Genomic DNA, 19,855 nt, shown 5'->3' with positions numbered 1-19,855 from the left:
TTCTTTTTTGCTTGTTTTTTTTTTTTCTAAACAGTAGGTATTAGCTAGATAGAAACATGTGCACAGCAAGACATTTGGCCTCACAAGCGGAAGGGAAGGTTTGGCCCAGCCTTGTGCCCCGGCCGTTTCCCCTACCTACACGCTCACAGAAACAGTGACACCCAGCTGGCTCACGTGCAGCGGCAGCCAGGCCCTCGGGCCACATCCACATGGCTGCCCCGGGGGCAGTGTGGATGCATTCCCGGGGTCAGCCAGCGCTGGATAAGTCATCAGAGGAACGCCCCGGAACTTTCAAGCAGAGCATGCTGCCCCTTTGATCATGAAAATCTGTTGCCTTAGAGAGTAAAAAACATCATGCTCGACTGAATTTAGGTTTGTGTTCACTCACTAGCTGTATCGTGGACAAGTCATGTGACCTCTTTGAACCTTAGCCGCCTCGCCTCTAAAATGGGCAGAAAGAAAGTGTATGTCCCTGGTAGTGAGGGCTCCAAACAACATAGGAACAGTTCTCGGCACCTGGTGACCATTATCCCATCCAGGTGGTGCTGCCCACTCCCAGGACAGCTGGTGAGAGTCCAGCCGTTCTCTCCCTTCACCCTGAATCCCAGAGGGGTCCCTTCCCAAAGCAGCAGTGTTAGAAAGGCGGAACTCCTAAGTCACACTCTACATCTAAACCAAATCCCCAGGTCAATTCCTTTGCACAATGTGGTTTGAGAAGTACAGCTGCTCCAGGCCGGCCCTCAGGCCTGTCTCTCACCAAGCAAGCTTCTTATCACCACTCACCCCCGCCCAAGCCACACATGAAAACTGGCATGTACTGTGGGCTCCTTAGAAGCTGTGGGTCATCTCGTGGAATCCTCAGATAATCCTGGGGAGGCAAGTGCTTTCTCTCCATTTTTCAAAAGGGGAAACCAACTCTACGAGCTGGAAAGCATATCCCACAGCGGTCCAGCTACTCTGACAGAGGACCTAGATTCAAACCCAGGTCACGTGAAACCAGAAACCTGCTGACAAACATTCTCCCCTTGGCCAAACTCCAGCTAGATTTTGCTTGCCCTCGTCCTGAGGGGACCTCAACCATGGCTCCTAAAAGCTGCAGACTCCCGCACAAGCGATTTAGTTCCTCCCCGCTCTTCCCCCCACACTAAAAGGCTGGAACAAACACTAACAGTTTCTGGCAGCTCAAGACCCACTCCTAGGATGAGTAACCCAAGGTGTTTGCCCCAGAACTCCCAAGGTTGCCCAACAAAGCGACCGTTGGCTTCAGCCAACACCTCAAAATAAGGCCCTGGTTTCCCAGTCTCTGTGGGAAGCTGGAGCTGAACTTATATAACTTGTATAAGTTGTGCAACACAAGCAGCTTTCACGTGGGCTGCCTCCCACTGCCCACCTTTGTTGCATTAGCAATTCACTGTGAGAGCCCGGCATCCCGCCCCCTGCTCCCATTCTCTCCATGTTGCCCTTCTCACGGGTGGAAGTTGAGGTCAGTTCAGGAGGGGCCCGCTCCCGATTGTAACTGTTACTGATTAATATCCACCCTGATCATGTTGTTTATCTTTTTTTAAATGTTCACTTATGCATACAAGAATGAGGGTGTAGGCCAGAGGTGTGGGTGCTGAGATGAATGGCCAGAGACAGAGTGGGCCGCAGAACAGGCAGAGGGACTGAAACACACTGCTGAGGGGGGCAGCGGGTGACACGGGAGAGGTCTGCCGCGCCGTGTGTGCAAACCCCCTGAAGTTTGTCAAGAGAGGAGCCGAGGAGGTGTGCACCGCTGCTCGGGGGTGGGCTACTGCTGGGAGCGGGAATATCGCTGGGGCTCCAGTATTGTTCCCTTTCCCAAGACAGGCGTGGGGAAACAGGTCCCCCCACGCAGGACGGTGCTGTGCGCATACGACTCGTCAGGCACCATCATTAGCAAACCAGGCTTGTTCGTGTCCAAGCAGGCACACACACGTGCACAGCACACTGCACCAGTGGACATTACAGTGAGGGCACAGACACATCACTGACCACATCTGTGCCAGCAGAAATGCCAGTTGTTTGCTGAGGGCAGAAGAGATCACGACCTTGTTGGGTTTCCTTTTATCCTTGGGTCCTTTGATCATGTCTTCTTTTTATTTTTTTTAAGATTTATTTATTTATTTGTGCATACAGACCTGGGGTACAGGCCAGAGGTGCAGGGGCAACAAGAAGATTCACCAAAGACAGAGTGGGAGCAGGACAGGCAGATGGAGGAAGCACACTGCTGAGGGGGGCAGTGGGCGAGCAGGAGGGGGCTGCCGCGCCCTGGGGGTCAGCTCCGGGGCGGGATCACACTCGCAGAAGCAGCCACAGCTTGGCTTGGCTTGTCAGTGCTCCAGCCCACTGCACCAGGGAGGGCCCTGCTGGTTCCTTTGGATCTCCCTGCCATATTGGGGACTGGCGCTGGTCCTCCCGTACTCCGTTTTGGAGAGTAGAGAGATCATTTTAAAACTCAAGTCATGTCACACCACTGCCTACACACAGCGCCTTGTTACATTTAGAATCATCATGTGTTTCTCAGCCTTTTGGCTAAGCTCAATGGTGGAGCCAGTGCCAACCCTACCTGCAGCCCCTGAGGCCCCACGTGACTGGGCTGCTCCCCAGAGTATCTGCACTTGCAGCTCCTCCTTCCGGAGCGCCCTGATCTGTTCCATCATTCAGGTCTGGCTCCAGTGCCCTTCTGGAAGGCTCCCCCCCAGGGCCCCCATCTCCCTGACCCACCCCCCAGTGCCCACCCACTGGTCCCAGGCCCTCAGAGCCATGCTCCCTGGAGAGGTGAGCAGCTTGGCCTGTATTGTTCACCGGCACATTTCCCAAGGCCCAGACCTGGCCAGGCCCTGGGCTGGGCTGCTTTCGGCAGGGATGAGTGGGGTCATTTGGCAGAATCAGCCCCCCAGTTAGGGGCTGCTGGAGGCCATGGCTTAGTGACCCGCCATTCCTTAGGCACCTGCAGCAAGCTTCTGAGGGAGACGCAGGGTCACCCCACAGCCCCGCTTCTATTTTCATCCAGCAGCTGCGCTACTAAATGACCCAGGTTAACCTCAGAGGCCACGAGAGAAATTCTAAGGACCACGTGATATGCCAGGCGGCTGGCCAAGCCTTCCTTTTTCAAATTCCTCCTCCCTCCTGAGGCCGCTGTGAGAGCCTGTTGTTTGCCAGTGTGGCTGCGGGGTGACAGCTGTTCGTTGAGGGGTTTGGATTTAAGTTTACCTTTCATGAACCAACAGTGCAGCAGAAAAGGGCCCCATCGCTCTCCCGTGCCCAGAGGCCCTGAGGGCACAGGGCCCTCATGGCAGCAGATGGGCCCTGAGTGAGTCAGTTCCCATGCAGAGGTGAACTCTGAAATGCGGCTGACCAGGGAGCTGGCTCCTCTCCCCCCAGCCCCCCCCGGAAATGGGCAGCTACCTGCTATACCATCTCAAGTGGGGGGATTAGCGCCTTGCCCTGACAGCTGGTGGCTTGTCTCCGCTTGCCGCCTGGACTTGTGGGGTACCCTTTTCTTGAAGAACTTCCACCTAGCCCCAAGAAGGCCTTGCTCTCCAAAGGCAACGGCAATCTGCCTCGCCACCCCGCCACAGCCAGCCCGTGACTAGCGCGCACAGGCCCAGCATGGGCGCTGCTGGGGCCTCACACACCAGAGAGCCCAACGCCTTTGGGGCACGAGCAGTGTCGAGCAGGGCCATCTGCATGTAGCCCACCCTGCCCCGTGCACAAACACATGTACCTGGCGAAGATCCCTGTGACCAGTGTGAGGAGGCAAGTGACACGCTGACACAGAGGCTGATGTGTGACCTTTTGGTCTCAGCTCCCTTCGCATGACCTAGGAAGTCCACAGTCTCCACCGTGTGTGTTCTGAGTCGCTTGTGTCCCCAAAGCCCATTTTCAAAACAACATCAGTGTTTGTGTTGTAAACATTCAAGTGGGGAAAAAGGCAGATGTGTGGCGTCAATATTTTGGTTTCATTTCATTTTCCCAGGAGCTCTGGGTGTTTAGGTCACGACCCGTCAGGGCCACCCCTCTGCTTTCTGGGGGAGCCCCCAGGGGCAGGAGCAAGCAAAGGCACATCACCCAGCGAGGGTCGTCGTGTTTATCTGGTTCCCACAGCCTCTCACACCACAGCCCGTGGAGGGTCACCAAGACACGGAAGACCAGCTTCCAGGCCCCAGACGAAACCCGCCCAGCTCCCAGCCAGTCCCCTTCCTCCTTGCCTGAAACAGCAAACCCAAGGCACTCAGAGAAACGTTTTCCATGGAAACCCAAAAAAGCTGACTGAGTTCATAGACTGTCTCAGGAGACATCAGGGTGCCTAGGGAAGGGCACACCTACCAGGCCTCCCAAAGTGCATCATTTAAAGTCCTGGGCGAGGCAGGCAGGCGGGCAGGGATGCTTGACTCCACACTCCTGCAGGGCTAAATGCGGTGCCTCAACTCCGTCTTGGCCACTGCCGCCCGGTGCACCTCGTCAGGTCCATCAGCAAAGCGCAGCGCCCGGGCCCACGCGAAAAACTGGGCCAGTGGGTAGTCACTGCTCAGCCCTGCTGCTCCAAAGGCCTGGCAGACACAGGGTGGGGGCAGAGGTCCTGGTGAGCCTCAGCCCCGAGAGCCAGGACCAAGCACCTGCTTGGAGGGGCTCAGAGCAGCCATCTTGCCCGTGTCCACTGTAACCACTTGCTCAGGGCTCAGACTTTGGGGAGAGATCTCTGGGCCTGCAAGCCAGTGTAACGCCGGCCAGTGTAAATAATTCCCTCCGCCTCTCTGAGTGCTGCCAGGTTCCCTATAAAAATCTGCTATAACTGCAGTATTCCAGGTGAGGTCACACTTGCTGTCCCATGGATGCCACACTCCCAGGTTCGTGCTACACAGTGGCGCATGGCTAGGAAAGCTCTGTTGGGGCTGGGTGTTTAGATTTGGGAGGGAGGCGTCTGGCCATGCTTAGGAGGCCAGGCGCTGGTGTAGTAAGGTCCTAGATTCCCATTTGTGCAAGCCAGCCCACTTGGGTGGACAGGTCATGTCACTCCTCCGTGTCTGTTTCCTCATAGTCAGCAAGGTGGTAGGAGTAGGATCCCCATAGGGCAGCTCTAAGGGGAGGAGAATCACATGCCCTGAGTGCGTGACCAGGGCTGGCAGAGTCTACAGGAGGCTGGACAGCCTAAGCGAGGGTGGGGGAGGACTCTGCATCGGCTCTGAATGGTTCGGACAAACCACAGTCTGCTCACCTGAATAGCACGATCAATCACACGGTAGGCCATGGACGGGGCCACCATTTTAATCATGGCGATGTCTAAAGCTGCAGCCTGCAAGGAAGAGGAGGAGATGTGCTTAGGAGGGCTGGACACTTGAGAAAAAGCAGTTTCACAGGGAGGAGTGGGAACAGTGCTCAGAACAGACCCCAAGCCAGACCCCCAGCTCCATGAGGCAGTCCCTGCCTGATGCACAGGAGGTGCCGGGCACCCAGCAGGAAGAAGTAACAACGGTGGTGACCACGAGGTCTGAGCAAGAGCCTGGTCAAGGCTATGAGCGTCACCAGCACACACAGGCTGTGTGGAGCAAGGCCTGAGCTTATCTGAGGGTCACATCCAGCAAGGTCTCCAACCCAACAGTGAACCAAGGTCAACCAGAACTCTAGGGACCAAGCCTCAAGCATCTGCCTGGATGAGACATTCCAGCCCGCCCCCCGAGAGCCTTCCCCAAGAGCCCAGAAGGTGAGCCTGGCTGGCCTCCTGTTATTGAGGCCTCCAGCTGAGGGGTGAAGGTAGTGCCATGGAGAGCTGGAGACAGCAGGCGTCAGCATGACGTCATGCCTGGCTGTGAGCAGGGTCCAGAAAGGTCTGTTTAAGGAATAGTGTCCAGCGAAAAGAAAGCTGCTCTTTGGGCTAATCCCTTTCTTACTCTCAGTGTGCCTGGTGCCTGCACCAGGGCCTGGAAGACCACACTGGAGTGCAGCTGCGGCTGGGGTCCTGTCAGGCCTGTCTTGGACCCAGACATTTACCGGCTTAGTAAAACAGAAGCTTCAGTCCTTGTCTTACAGTCCTTTTTTACACTTGCCACTTTTGAAAAGCTGCCCAAGCAGTTCCAAGAAGAATTGAAGCAAGATTTCTAATGTCAAGAAGCCAAGCTCTTTCTTCCTGGCTTGCAGTGTGAGGGAAAGATTCCTGGGGTGGATTAGGCCCTCTCCAGGCCTCAGGACCTCCAAGAGCACAGTCCAGCCACCCACCGCCTTCCCACCCACTGCCCTCCGGATGACCCTCCAGGCAGCCCCGTCCTCCTACCTTATTTCCGGCCATATCCATGAGGTGGGCCGCCTTCAGCACCAGCAGCCGGGCCTGCTCAATCTCCACCCGTGAGAGGGCGATGTCTGCCAGCAGTGTGCCCTGCTCCACCAAGGGCTTCCCAAAGGCCACGCGGGACTTCACCTGTGGAAAGGGGACACGTTCGAGCAGCCTGGGGTTAGTGCCCTGCAGAGGAACCTGTGGGAGCCACCCAGGAGAGAGTGGGCAGAGAGGGAGAGTGAAAGCAGGAGTGTGTGATCCGTTTGCCGGCTCCCCCGTCATGGCAGGTCCAGGAGAAGCTCCAGCAGATAAGGTTTATTCGTGTGCACTGCAAAGCTGGCTGCACAAATTACTTCCAGGAACCCCACTTACCGAGGGATCCGGCCCCGCAGTCCAGGTCCGGCTGCCAGGCAGGACAGTTCAGCTGAGCTGAGCTGGCATCTAGCCAGGGTTGCTCTGGGGATTAGCAGGGACCACAGGGGCCGCCGGCAGCGGGGGAGGGCGCCCTCTGCCGACTGTGCAGGTCCCGCCTCCGCCCACGCCCGGCGCAGCGCGCCTGTGGTGACTGCTAGAGCTACCGGGATTCTGGAGTCCTTGAAAAGCACGGGGGTAAATCGCAAAAGGTCATCAAGCAATCTTTGCTGTTTCTATAACTAAAAACAGTATTATTATGCAAATAACCTGTCTCACAGCAGGAAACGTATCAATTTTCAGACAAAAAAATAACCCTAACACCTGGGGATCCCGTCATCTGATCCCTTACAGTTAATATCTGGGGAGTATCCTTCCAGACTTCCTACCTACTACCTGTGTGTGTTGTTGTTTTTGTTTCCAAAAATGGGGTCCTATGTGGAGGTTTTTTTTTAAGAGTTTATAAGGAACACTTCACTAATGTACGAAATAGAATGTGATGGCATGGCTTTGGAATTTTACTCCACAGCGTACCAGGCTTAGCAACAAGGCTTCCGATGCACAGGCGATTCCCACCCAGCCCTTTGCTATAAGTCAGCTAAGTCAGTGAGGCGATGCACTTCCTCTGCAGGTCCCTAATGACTCCCTGGTGACCAAGTCCTGAGGGCAGAGCTGCCGGTCAGCACCTCACACCTTCTGGAGGCCTCTGACACGGTGCTACACAGCTGTGCGGGGCATTGGGCTGAGCTTCAGTGCCGATGGGGCTGCGTGGGACATCTGAGGCCTCAGCGAGGAGCTTTTGATTCTCGACGATCTGCTCCGTCGCAGCTCAAAAGAGTGTAAACACAGCAACTTTGCCCAGAAATCCGAGCACATTGAACCACCCCTGTTCTTTGTAGAATTTCTTGGGAGACATTTGTCTGATCTCAAGAGTTTGCTTCGTCTTTGTGAAATGAGAGCAATAGCTCTTCATTACGTGGGTGACAACTTCCGAGGGGGCACAGCTAAAGAAAAGTGTCGGACATGCTGGAGCAGCAGAACCCCGGGGCAGGAACCCCTAGGGTCCTGGGATGGTTTTGAAGGATGACCGACAGGACAGTGGGAGTGGCCTTTGCTGGCCTGGGACCTTTTGGACCTGGGCACCTCGCCCTCTGCTGCCCCGGGCCTGGCCTTTCCCTTCTGGGGCCCCACACTGCTTAGAACTCAAACTCCAGCAAGAAGCGCAGGCAAAGCAACGTAGGATCAGTTTCTTGGCAAGAGCATCACCTCCCTTCCCCTAAGGCCGCTCTCAGGAAACTGATAGAATCTGAGGTGACAGACAGGCGGCCAGCGTCAGAGCTGTGCTGAGGAAGCACTCACGCGGGCCTTCATGAGCGCCAGGGCCCTCTCCGAGTGCCCGATCAGCCGCATGCAGTGGTGGATCCGGCCGGGACCCAGTCTGCCCTGGGCGATCTCAAAGCCTCGGCCGGGGCCCAGGACTATGTTCTCCTTGGGCACACGCACTTGCTCAAAGAGGACTTCGCCGTGGCCACCTGAAAGACCCAAAACATTCCTCCTGAGCCCCGTCTTCCACCGTTTCCTGGGTGCCTTACCCCTCGCTGGGCTCTGCTCACGAGCTGGCAGTACTCCTGCCCACTGCTCAGTCCTCTAACTGTGACGTGAGGAGGGAAGGGGGCAGCAAGGAGCATATTAAAGATGGGAGAGAAATCACAGCTTTCATAAAGTCAGAGTCTCCCTGAAGCTGCAGCTCCCTGGTGCCCTGTGAATGTAAATGTGGACACTTTGAGAGAGAACGCGCCCTTGTGAGAAGCTCCGGCCTGGGGGGCGTCCAGTGGACCTACAAGGGAGTGGAGAGCGCATCCTGCCTCCCGCCCAGTCCGGTGTGGCCTCCTCATCTCACAGCGTCCTGCTTGTCTTCTAAGTTTTTTGTTTGTTTTTTTTTTAAAAAGATGTATTTATTTGTGCATACAGAACTGGGGTACAGGCCAGAGGTGCAGGGGCGGCGAGAGGCTTCACCAGAGACAGAGTGGGGAGCAGAACAGACAGTGCACTGAAATTCACTGTTGAGGGGAGCAGCGGGCGAGACAGGAGAGGGCTGCCGCGCCCTGTGGGTCAGCTCCCTGACTGGGGATCGAGCTCGTGCTAAGGTGGCTGTGATAGCCTCAGAGTGCTGCACTTTTAACCCGTTGCACCACCAGGGAGGGCCCTGTCTTCTAAGTTTTAAAGAGAAACCAAAAATGTACGAATGCCTGTCTGAAATTTGCCTGTGTGACTGATACTCACAGATGGAAATGAAATGCGGGAGCATGTGGCCCTCCAAATGTTGCCCTGGCCTGAACGGGGCGGAATCCTGGATAAGGGGTGCCCACAGCCTGGCCCAGGCCCACGGAGCGCTGAGCTGCCCCCGGGGCTAACCTGGCGCGTCGTCCAGCCCGTACATCGTCAGAGGCCGGATGACTCTTATCCCTGGGGCGTCCATGGGAACCAGGAGCACTGACTGCTGCTGGTGGCGCGGGGCATGAGGGTCTGTTTTCCCCATAAACACACAGAGTTGGCATCGAGGATCCAGGATGCCTGCCAGGAAGAGAAAGACAGAGCCCATCATCTGATGCCAGGGCCACCAGCTCTCTTTCCAGACACAGGGCTGGCCGGGATCGGCAAAGCCAGCACGCAGACAGCTCTTTACAGCAACACATTATCTGATGAGTACTGGCAGGCTCTTGACCAGAAATAAGAACAAAGAGTTCGGTTTTGGCCCCGGGAAGATGGAATCCAACCTCATAAGAGCAATTTTGAAAAAGCAGCATTGTGTTGCGCTGCAAATATAATTCAGAGACAAGAGGCTGAAACTACGATTTTCTCCCTGGCGGCCCGCTTGGGTGTTCCCAGCGGTGGCTGAACACACGGTTCGTGGCCCAGGTTCCAAATCACACAAACCCGACTCCTGCTTGCTTAGCCAGGGACTGGTGCCGGAGCTAAGTGACTCGAGGCCCTTGAGTCTGTTCTCTCTTCCTCCTGATATGCATTGTGGGGACCCGGTGAGCTGAGGTCCCCACAGCAGGGGGGGGCCTGCAGAGCTCAGATGGTGAATTCAGGGCAGGGGGTGCCGCTGAGGACGAGGCAGGCAGAAGGGGTGAGGGAGTGTACGGGAGACGCCCAGTGTGCATGCAGGCAACGGGTAGCCCGCATTGACCCCTGAGCCATCGAGGCACCCCCTTATGTCATCTGGAAGAGGAGCCGGCCCTGCCACTGTCCCGACCACAGCCGGCAGAGAGACCTGCTGACCAACACAGACCCACTGAAGTGGAGCTGAAAACCGAATCTCAGACCAAATACCTGAGATCCACCACTTGTGTCCATTGATCACATAGACGTCACCCTCCTCGCTGATGGAGGACTCGATGTTGGTAGCATCTGATGAGGCCACCTGAGTGAGGACACCTGTGGTCAGAGCTGGCAAGCTGTGTTCCTGGGCAGCAGGCAGGCCCGGGCGACAGCTGGCCCAGGAAGTAACCCCATGGGTGGCGGCGCAAGCGAGGTACCTGGGGCTCAGTCATAGCAAAACAGGAGCGGGCTCTTCCCTCCAGCAAAGGAGTCAGCCAGCGGGCCTTCTGCTGCTCGGTGCCGTACCGCACCAGAAGTTCCATGTTCCCCGTGTCTGGAGCAGAACAATTAAATATCTGAAAAGGACAAAAGGTGCAGCAGTTGAGGTCCACGTCCAGATTTAAAATGCCAAAACCCTGAGAGCAGGGACTGCGTCTCCTTCCGAGCCACAGGTCCTCCGACACCCTCAGGGTAACTCTCCCTCTCTCCAGAGACGGGCAAAGACACACAACATTTGGAATATAGAAGCTCAGTCTCCCAAACGCCCAGCCATGGGCCTCCGTGGTCCAGAGAAAGGAGACACACAGAAGGCAGCCTGCCTTGTGCCCCGCAAGACTGCCTCCTTCTTCGCCTCCAGCCACCCACTGTCCTCCCACACTGGACGTTCAAGCTGGTGTTGGGCTCCTCAGGCAGTGCAGGCCCCGGGGGCTGGGCAGTGCCCAGAATGCAGGAGGGTGGCTGGTGTGCTTGAGCGGGACTGGAATATTCTCCCAGCTGAGAGGGCCTTAAAGACGGTACCTCGGGGGCATACAGAGACATGCCCATGAGTTCACACAAATGTGCATACTCGACGTTGGTCAGTCCTGCTCCGTATTTTCTCTGGGGATCAGTCTCCAAGGGTAGGAAAAGGTTCCAAAGCCCTTCGGCCTTGGCTTTCTCCTGTCACGGGAAGCACAAATCAAAGAAGTACAGTGAATAGTTTAATTGCTCCTGAACCAGCTTCCTCTATGAGGCACAACTTTGTTCCTGGAATTTCTAAATGTAGCTCTTGGCTGGGTAACTAGGAAGCCCAGCCCGGGGATGAGGAGCTCTGGCCCTCGTCAGCCAGCCAGGTCTGCCGGGAGACCTCAGGCACGAGACTTGATCATCCTCCTCTGTGAAACGGGGCCCTACCAGCCAGCAGGACCACGGAGTTACAGCAGTGGAAATGGACTGTGGCTCCACAGGAAGCCACAGAAGTGAGTGGGAAGGCTACTGGGAGCTCTCGAGACGGACCGAGAGATTTGAGAACAAGGCTCGGAAGTGAACAGGAACCCGATAGCCCAGAGGCTTGCCACTGGCGGGCCGGCGGGAGCGCCACAGCTGTGCACTGAGTGCCAACTGTTTTCTGTCTTGAAAACGCTGTTCATGCCGCCAGTTCCAGGAAGGAAAGTCATGCGCCCTCGATAGGCCCACATGGCCACATCTCGGCCAGGGCAGGTGGGGCTGGCACTTTCACTCAAGCACAGCGGGAGAGGGAATGTTCCAGAGAAACATGGGGGGCTGCCCCCAAGAGAAAGGGGAATGTGGACTCCAGGCAGCCCAAACCCAACCAGTGTGCAGGCTGGTGTGAACCATGTGAGCTAACGAAGCAAAACGGGCCTGACAGCGAAGCGGCCGAGTAAGCCCTAGTGACCATGGTGATCACCCTCACTTCTCATGGGACGGTGCCACTGCCCTGACTTTTACATGTATATCGGGCCCAGGGTCCATGTCACACACTTCTGAATTAGCCCACACACGTGTCTCGCTGCGTTAGCTAACTCAGCGTGCAGGGACAAAGGGGCAGATCAACGGGAACAGATCAAGTAGGAGTTTCTGAGAAGTAGATAGGGGAATATATCTGCTCATCTCCTTGTGGAAGGGGAGAGGAAAAACAGAGAAGCCCAGAAGCTCCAGATTTGAATCCAGGTGCTGTTATTTCTAGCTGTGTCCTTGGGCAAATCTGTTTTCGCACCTTCCAATCCAGGTCAATAATGCTGACCTCCAGGCTTTGTAAAGTGCATTGTAAGTGGCCAAATACTTCTCATTTGTGGGTGGTAATGACACTTTGGATAAAAGCCACGAGCTACAATTTTACCCGTGGACCCCAAATCTTCATGAGCGCTGTGATTCCCACTCAGGTCCACCTAGAAGCGCAATCCTCACTGGCAGAGGTCTCCCTGGGCCACATTTCAGAGTCTGGAGGGTTCACTCCAAGACTCTGCTTTCTAATGCTTCTGTGTGTGCTAAGCCTGGCTGAGAGGCCAGGCTTCTGTCAGCTGGGGGAGGGGGTCAACGTGCGAATCAGCGTGTGGAGGAAAGGGCAGTTCACACATTATTCATGGGAGGTCAGAGTGGTAAGCACATTTTGGATGAAATGCCAATGCAGTGGTCTCATTCTTGGACTGGTATATTTACTTTGTGAAATGTATCGTCTAGGAACAGTAATTGCGCTGTGAAACATAAGAACACGCCATGCACCCGCCTGGTAGGAGCCCCGCTGCATGAACCTCAGTGGGTCAGGCTGAGTCTTCTGCTCCAGAAAGTGGGGGGCGGGGGCAGGACACTCCCTGCTCCCCGGCAACGAATGTGTGGGGCCTAGGACCTGCGCCTGCCGACTGCAGATCCCCACCTCAGATTCCCAGTCCTACGCCGTCTTTAAGGGCAGCTTGGTAGCCTCCTGCCCACGTCCCCTGAAGCCTGCCTGCTTTGCCCTGGCCTCTGCCTTCTGCTGCCCTGGCCACGCCAGCAGCTGGCCATCATCCCTTGCTGATCAAGTGACTCAGAGTTGGCTCCTGTAGCCTGCACCACGCATGGGGTCCTTCGGTCGGGCTGGGGTGCGGTGGACAAGGTGTGGGACCGGTCACCCGGCAGGGGTCTCTCTCCAGGTGCTGACATGGGAAAGTGACCCAGCATTACATCACAAAGCCGGCAGGAGATTCAAGGTAGAGTGAAACCATGACAACCTAGGGAAAGGAAGTATGTGGGTATCTGATAAAAGAGGCGTTAGGGGCTGATACACCAACCGGTTGCCAGTGACAACCTCGGAGGCGGAGCATTGTAAAGGACTCTCGGTGCTGGGTGCTGTCCTAATGCTTGAGCTTTGTCAACTTTTGCAATAGGTTTGTAACTAGGAAAAAAGTCATAATGCTATTTTTTTTTTAAGTGGATGATGGCTGTACCACTACCATAAAGTAGATGATGGCAGAAATATGTGCTGCTAACCTGAAATTACTTAAAATTAAAGTGAGTGGGGACGAGTCCTGACACAGAGCTGGTGGTGTTTCTGTTGACCGGCATCGGTGTTTCTGTGTGTCAGCAGCATACACACAGCTCACTACTGAGTTGGCCCTTTAGCTTAGGTGTTGTGGATTCTGTAAAGGCAGACTTTATTAAATGACGTGTTGTTTTTGTTCTTTTAAAAACTGAAGTTACAGTGCTTTTTTTAATTTTTAATTTGTTTTTGTATAGAACTGGGGTGGAAGTCAGAGTTGTGGGGGATGAGAGGACTCACCAGAGACAGAGTGGGGAGCAGAACAGGTAGGGTGACTTAAATACACTGCTGAGGGGGCACCGGGTGGGTCAGGAGAGGGCTGCTGTGCCATGTGGGTCACTTCCCTGGCCGGGGATGGAACGCAGGCCATAGCGGCGAGGGCGTTGAGACCTAACCGCAGGCCACCAAGGAGAGCCTGTTGATGGGTTTTAAATAACGCTGTTTCAAAGGCACAGAGTTCCAATGTGCATTAAATAAACCTGCCTGTGCTGGGTCAGAAGCCATAGCCAGGGCCTCCGTCTGCCTGGGCTGCACTCCCTGCCTGAGGTGATGGGAGGCAAAGAGAATTGCACTCAGCTGTCCTTTCCTTCACCCTGGGGAGGGCACCCACCCGCTGGACAGGCTGAGGGTTCGCAGTGTTACCAGGGTCTTAGTGTCACTCAGGCTGCTTTCCCTTGAGGCCTTCCAGCAGCGGCGGCGGGGCCACCTCTCTGCCGAGACCTGGCGCCGCCGCAGCTCTGGCCCAGCGGGTACACATGCTGCTCCGTGAACTGCCGCGGCCGCCGGTACAGTGCCTTGACCCGGGGACAGGCCCTCTGCAGAGATGAGCAGCCCACCCGCTGGGTGTGAACAGGGGCAGGTCCTGGCAGGGAGCTGTAACTCCTCGTGCCACGGGGGCTTAGCAGGGACTGTGGGCCAGCCTGGGTGTGGTGCCACCTCACTGATGGTTTGGTGGCGGGCATCTCTTTGAAAACTCGGAAGCCCTCTTTGATTGCAAAGTCCCACGCGAGGTTCGCCATGAATTCAATCAGTTTCCCACTCTGCTCAGCAGCCGCCGAGCTCGCTTGTCCTACATGGAGCAAAGAAAAAAGATTAGTCCCAAGTAACTGCATACCAGGTGAAGGTACCACTCTGTTACATCAGCAACGTGCTGAGCGCTCGCCAAGTGGCAGACAACGTTGCACGTGTTACTAAGCTCAGGGGGTTCCCAGAGCAGTACGGCTGCTCTGACCCCACTTCACAGCCGGGCTCTGCATCTGAGGAGAAGCGCCTGGGTAAGCCCACAGGGCTGGGAGCCAGTGGGCAGCTCAGCCTGCTCCCTGCTCTTTACCTCTTCTTGTCCTGCAGAAACTAAACTAAATCCAGGACACCCCTAGTCACTGCTGCCACCAGCAGTGCGTGGGCTAGAGGAGCCAGGGAGGGGCAGGGCCATGCCAGCCATGGTGACATTATCTGTCAGCTTCCAGGAGCCACTCTGTGGAGACTGACACCATCACCAGCACTGCGGGACTCATCCTCACCTCACTCACTGCCTCCGCTTTGTTTAATACGTCACCAGGACTTTTTAAAAAGAACTTAAAACAATTTTTTGCATTAAGATATAGCAATGGGGCCTTCCCTGGTGGTGCAGTGGGCTAAAGCGCAGTGCTGCGAAACTGGCCACGGCTGCTTCAGTGAGTTCAGTCCCCGCCCGAGGTGGCCCACAGGGCACACAGCCCTCTCCTGTCTCACCAGCTGCGCCCTCAGCGGGGTGCCTCGGTCAGTCTGCCTGTTCCGCTCCCCGCTCTGTCTCTGGTGAATCCTCTCACCCTCTGCACCTCTGGCCTGTGCCCCAGTTCTTGTATGCATAAATAAATAATCTCTTTTTTTTTATCAGAAGAGGGAGAAAAAGGAGATATAAAGAGAAAATTGGGAGGCCCAAGAAACTCTACAATAGTGTTTATCTTTGAAGAATGATTTAAGAGGAACATTTTTTATTTTTCTCTCTGATGAAGCTTTTAGCCTGTGTGGTTTTACTTTAAACTTTTTGGTACGTTATTTTAAATATTTAAAATTGTAAAGACGATATATATGACACATACCTAATGGCAAATGGTTGATTAATTGAATCCTAGAGAACTTGACTAAGCCGGACCCTCTGCGCCACCCTGACGGCTCCTGCAGGCCCCGGGTTACCTGTGAGCGAGCACTTGTAGACTCCCTGCAGGATTGCGGCCACGCGGAAAAAGGAGAAGGCCATGTAGAAGTTCCAGTGCTCTATGGCAGGGATCCCCATGTGGCGACAGTACATCCTGCTGTATTCCTCTGCAGTCGGGATTCCCAGCTGAGCCAACTCACAGTCACTCAAGCCTGAGGCAACAGAGCCACCCGGCAGGCCAGCCGTCACAGCCACCCGCCGTCACAGCCACCCGCCGTCAGAGCCACCCGCCGTCACAGCCACCCGCCGTCACAGCCACCCGGCGTCACAGCCATCCGCCGTCACAGCCACCCGGCAGGCCAGCCGTCAGAACTCCCGCTCCTCCAGGCCAGTGAGTGTTTTTTCCTAACATCTCTTCTTCCTTGGAAATTACCTTCACAACTGTGTCTAAGCTTTTATTAGGTATTTCCAGGTTCTACCTCCCACAGGGAGGCTGGAATCCAGGCTAAAGCTGTTATTCACAAAAATCTTTAAAAAGTTACAGACTGAAAATAAAAAGCTTCAGACTAAACTGGCAGTAAAGGCAGGAATGGGCCTTTTCAGTTCTACCTGGAGCACAGCTCAGGAGGCAGGCATGTTATTGAAAGAAAGGTCCCACGAATTATGAAAAAGATATTACAACAAATAAAAGAACACTACTTTTCTTCATTTTTAACATTTTCATGGCTCAAGAGCATGTCATACACACCATTCCTGGGAGTTTATTCTAGGAGTAACCCTTAAGCACAGGCAAAGATGGTCATTGCATTTTTGTGGGGACAAAGGAGAGGTAATATTTTTTAAAAGGGGGGGGGGACAAATTAAATATCCAATAGGAACCAAACCATGTCTTAAGTTAGTTCCACAATAAATTCTATCTTGTCATTTAAAATGATGCCACAGAAAAAAATACTGAATGGCATGAAAACAAGTATATAATTAAGAGAACATAAGCCAACATAAAATCACATAATCACATTTCCATTAAAAAAGTGTGGATACCCATTAAGAAGGATGACCAGATGAAACAGAACTAACTAGCGATGGTTTTACCTGTTGTCAGGCTCTCACATGTTTAAATAAATGAAATAGAAATGAGTTGGCTGAGCGGGTAAGAGGTGCCCAACCACAGCTTCTCCCGCTCGCCACCCCGCCCCACCGCACGGGAGGGCATCTCAGCTGCATTTTCTCCCGACATCAGCAGCCCCTCAATTTTACACACCAGCGCAATCACACTCTACTTTCCTGCCCAGCATTTGAGAGTGGCGCGGGCTCCACCCCATCCTCCCTCAGCCCCTGGCTCCACCGCAGTGCCTACCTCTCAGCAGAGGGAAACTAGAGGGCAGGTAGTAAGCCATGCAGCTGAAGGCCACGTCTGCCAGGGGGTCGCCCAAGGTGGAAAGTTCCCAGTCCAGGACAGCAAGCACCTCTGTCTTCTCTGGATGGAAGAGCAGGTTGTCCAGCCTGGAGAGGCCACAGAAGGAACAGGGAGGCTGCTCTGAGGAAACTGATGAGCAGAGTGTCCTCTGAGCTGGCTGCCTGTTCGCCCCTCAGCGAGCTCCCCAGCCTCCCGGCGCCCCCGAGCCTGAGCTCACAGCTGTCTGTCTGTCGTCTACCCTTGGGCCCAGCTGATGAGGATGCCAGCGGGCGAAGGGAGGAGGCCTGGCTGGCTACTTAGTCCCCCAGCACACAGCTGAGGGCCAGCACTGTTCCTCTCCTCTGCCCACAGCTCTGGTCAGGCCGCCTCTGCACGCAGCTGCCCCCCTGGGGTCCGGGGGCTATTCCTTCGCTGTGAAGGCTTTAAAACAGTGCTGCAAATTCTCCGACTCTCCCATCACAAAAGGTAGATCCCAGTGCAAGTCTCCCTTGAAGCAACTCCCTACTGACCATCGAATGCAGGTGGAAGGGGTGCTGAGTGACTCCAGAGCCCAGGGGGGACGCCAGACCAGCCTGAGAGCCACCCCCAGGGAAACAGTCCGCCCTGTGCCCACATTGCAGGTTTGTGAGCAAAGTCGTCATCCTCATCTCCAGCCACATAGCGTGGGAGAAACCTTTGTGCAGCGGGGTGACTGGAGCCCACGCCTGGGCCTGGGGGTGATGACAGCTGCCCACGCCAAAGGTACACGCCAAAGGTAGGCTGGGGCTGAGGACCTGCCTTCCCGGGGAAACACGGGGGCGCAGCGCGAGGGCAGTGACTCTCGTCACTTGTTGCATGTAAACCTGCACCCTGCTGACGCCTACCTGAAGTCCCCATGCACCACCGCGGACCTCTGCTGCCTGGGCAGGTGGCGCGGCAGCCATTCAACCAGTCTCTCCATCGCAGGGACGGTGCTGGTTTCCGAAGCTCGGTACTGCTTAGTCCAGGTTTGCACCTGGCGTGAAAGGTAGTCTCCTGGGGGCAAGAGCATTCAAATCTGGGGTTTCCACGACCTCCACGGGTTTCCACCACTCGCACAAGTGCTGGAACCCTGCAGCGCTCTGCGGCATCGCCTTCCTGTGACTGCAGTTCCCAGATGAGGCTCCTGCCGCCCCTGCTGGGAGCCACTGGCTGTTTGGCAGCAGCAGTGTGTTCTGGGCACTGGTCCCAGCCACCTGGCTGAGGGTCGGGCCCCAGCCCTCTCAGAGGTCCTAGGAGCTTCCCAGTGGCCTTTCATCAACCCCTTTTTGGCTAAACAACAGTGACTAAGAGCATGGCTGCCAGGGCTGGACCACCAGAACTGGAGTGCCAGATCTGCCGCTCTGTGTGGCCCCTGGCAGGTACTTAATCTCTCTGTGCCGAAGTTGCCTCATCCGTGAGATGACCCTCACAGAGCTCTGGGAGGATACACTATGGAAAGCCCCTGGAACTGCCTCAGCAAGTGCCATCTTACTCAGTTGCCTGCCAAGAGCCCCAACAGATACCACACTTGAGGAACTTGCAAGTTCCATCTGGGATGGGACGCTGGGAGGAGTTCTGGAGCCACTTGGACGGAAGCTGAGCTCTCGCAAGGATTTAACCTCTCAGCCTCCAGTGCTTTCTCTTCTTGGCACAGTGAGTGTGGTAATGCCTGTATCCCACTGGATTGTCATGAACGCTACAGGAAATCCTCTTACCGCTTGTCAAATGCAAGTAACATGGCACCGTGGTCATTAACACTGTCACTGTTAACTGTCAGTTACAATTGTTGTTATTATTGTTAATGTTTAAACATTAATAAATATGTCAGGTCCCTGACTGTAAACTATTCTCTCATCAAAGAGAAGAAGGTCCTGGAGGTTCAGGGTCTGGAGGCCAGGATACAGGCAGAGCGCTTCTGTGGAATCCACTACCTGTTGGGAGTTTCAGCCACCCGCCCTTCAGGGCGCCCAGCTGAGCCGTGAGAGATGGAGCTGAAAATCCCTGATTATGCCAAAATGAATCACGCCTTTAGAACTAACTTCCTGTGTTCAAGAATGACAGGATATGAAGGTAGCAGTCAATGAAACCATAAGGAAATAATCAAGACAAATCTATTATAAAGACAGCTGACCTGGTCTCTTAAAAAATTCATTAAAAAAGTGGGGGGACTTGAGCCCAGAAAAAAAAAGTGGGGGGAGGGAACTACTCTGGATTCCTTGATCAGCTACTGATGGGAAAGGAACCCCCCTTACAAAAGCTATTGCGGGGGTAATGAGGAAATCTGAGTCTGAATTAGACAGCCTTGGAGATGGCCGAGGCCTCTGCCACCAGGCATGCCAGCCAGGCTGCCCCAGGCCTCTGGTGCTGTGTCTCTCGCCCCCAGCAGCCGGCCAGGCTGCCCCTCTGGGAGAAGAGGATGATGTGTCCCTGCTGGTCCGTGGTTGAAAGGCTCTTTGTGACAATTAGCCAGTTCCTAGAGGGTCTTTGTCAAAAGTTTCTATTGATTAGAAAACATGTTTGTATGTGCTTCTTTCTTTAAACAAATTTAAATGTGTGCTCTTGAACAGAAAAGACATTCACTTAGCTAGAAATGAAAGTGGCAAAGGAGACACATTGATGGCTTTCTCCAGCTCTCTGCCAGCCACTCAGCTGTCCCTAGAGGCAGCCCGAGGCCAGTCTCGCGGGTATCCTTTTGGAGATACCCTCTGCTGTGCTAGCCAACATTTAAATTTACCTAACTATACTTAAATGAACCTCTGCTCCGTAAGGGGCAGTATCTACACCCAGCCAACGTCCTGCCTGGCAGTTGGGCTCTGAAGGAACTTGAGCAGGAGCTGGGTCGTGAGCCTGAAAGATGATGTGGCTGCTTCCTGCCATCAGGCTCAAAACACAGTCGAGGTCTGGGAGATCCCTTCAGAGTTCTCGGCGTTGCTTTGTGCTGACAGGTCAGTGGGAAGGGCGTGAGGACAGTCTCCTCGG

General features: G+C 54.9%; 1 protein-coding gene across 1 annotated transcript in view; it reads right to left on the bottom strand.

Annotated features, from left to right (window-relative positions):
- Positions 1–3,760: 3,760 nt before the first annotated feature.
- ACAD10 (acyl-CoA dehydrogenase family, member 10) overlaps positions 3,761–19,855 on the bottom strand; it is a 29,956-nt gene continuing 13,861 nt past the window's right edge. The window contains 14 exon segments of the mRNA XM_004691070.2: positions 3,761–4,574; positions 5,240–5,317; positions 6,293–6,436; positions 8,063–8,235; positions 9,119–9,277; positions 10,040–10,130; positions 10,246–10,383; positions 10,826–10,966; positions 11,303–11,322; positions 14,015–14,065; positions 14,068–14,391; positions 15,498–15,671; positions 16,817–16,962; positions 17,740–17,890. Of these exon segments, the coding sequence (XP_004691127.2) occupies positions 4,434–4,574; positions 5,240–5,317; positions 6,293–6,436; positions 8,063–8,235; positions 9,119–9,277; positions 10,040–10,130; positions 10,246–10,383; positions 10,826–10,966; positions 11,303–11,322; positions 14,015–14,065; positions 14,068–14,391; positions 15,498–15,671; positions 16,817–16,962; positions 17,740–17,890 (1,931 nt within the window). The 3' untranslated portion in view covers positions 3,761–4,433.

The sequence above is a fragment of the Condylura cristata genome, unplaced genomic scaffold (assembly GCF_000260355.1).
Source record: "Condylura cristata isolate star-nosed mole 26May11 unplaced genomic scaffold, ConCri1.0 scaffold00029, whole genome shotgun sequence".
NCBI lineage: Eukaryota > Metazoa > Chordata > Mammalia > Eulipotyphla > Talpidae > Condylura > Condylura cristata.
Note: the sequence above shows the minus strand (reverse complement) of the source record. Positions and strands in the feature narration are given on the sequence as shown.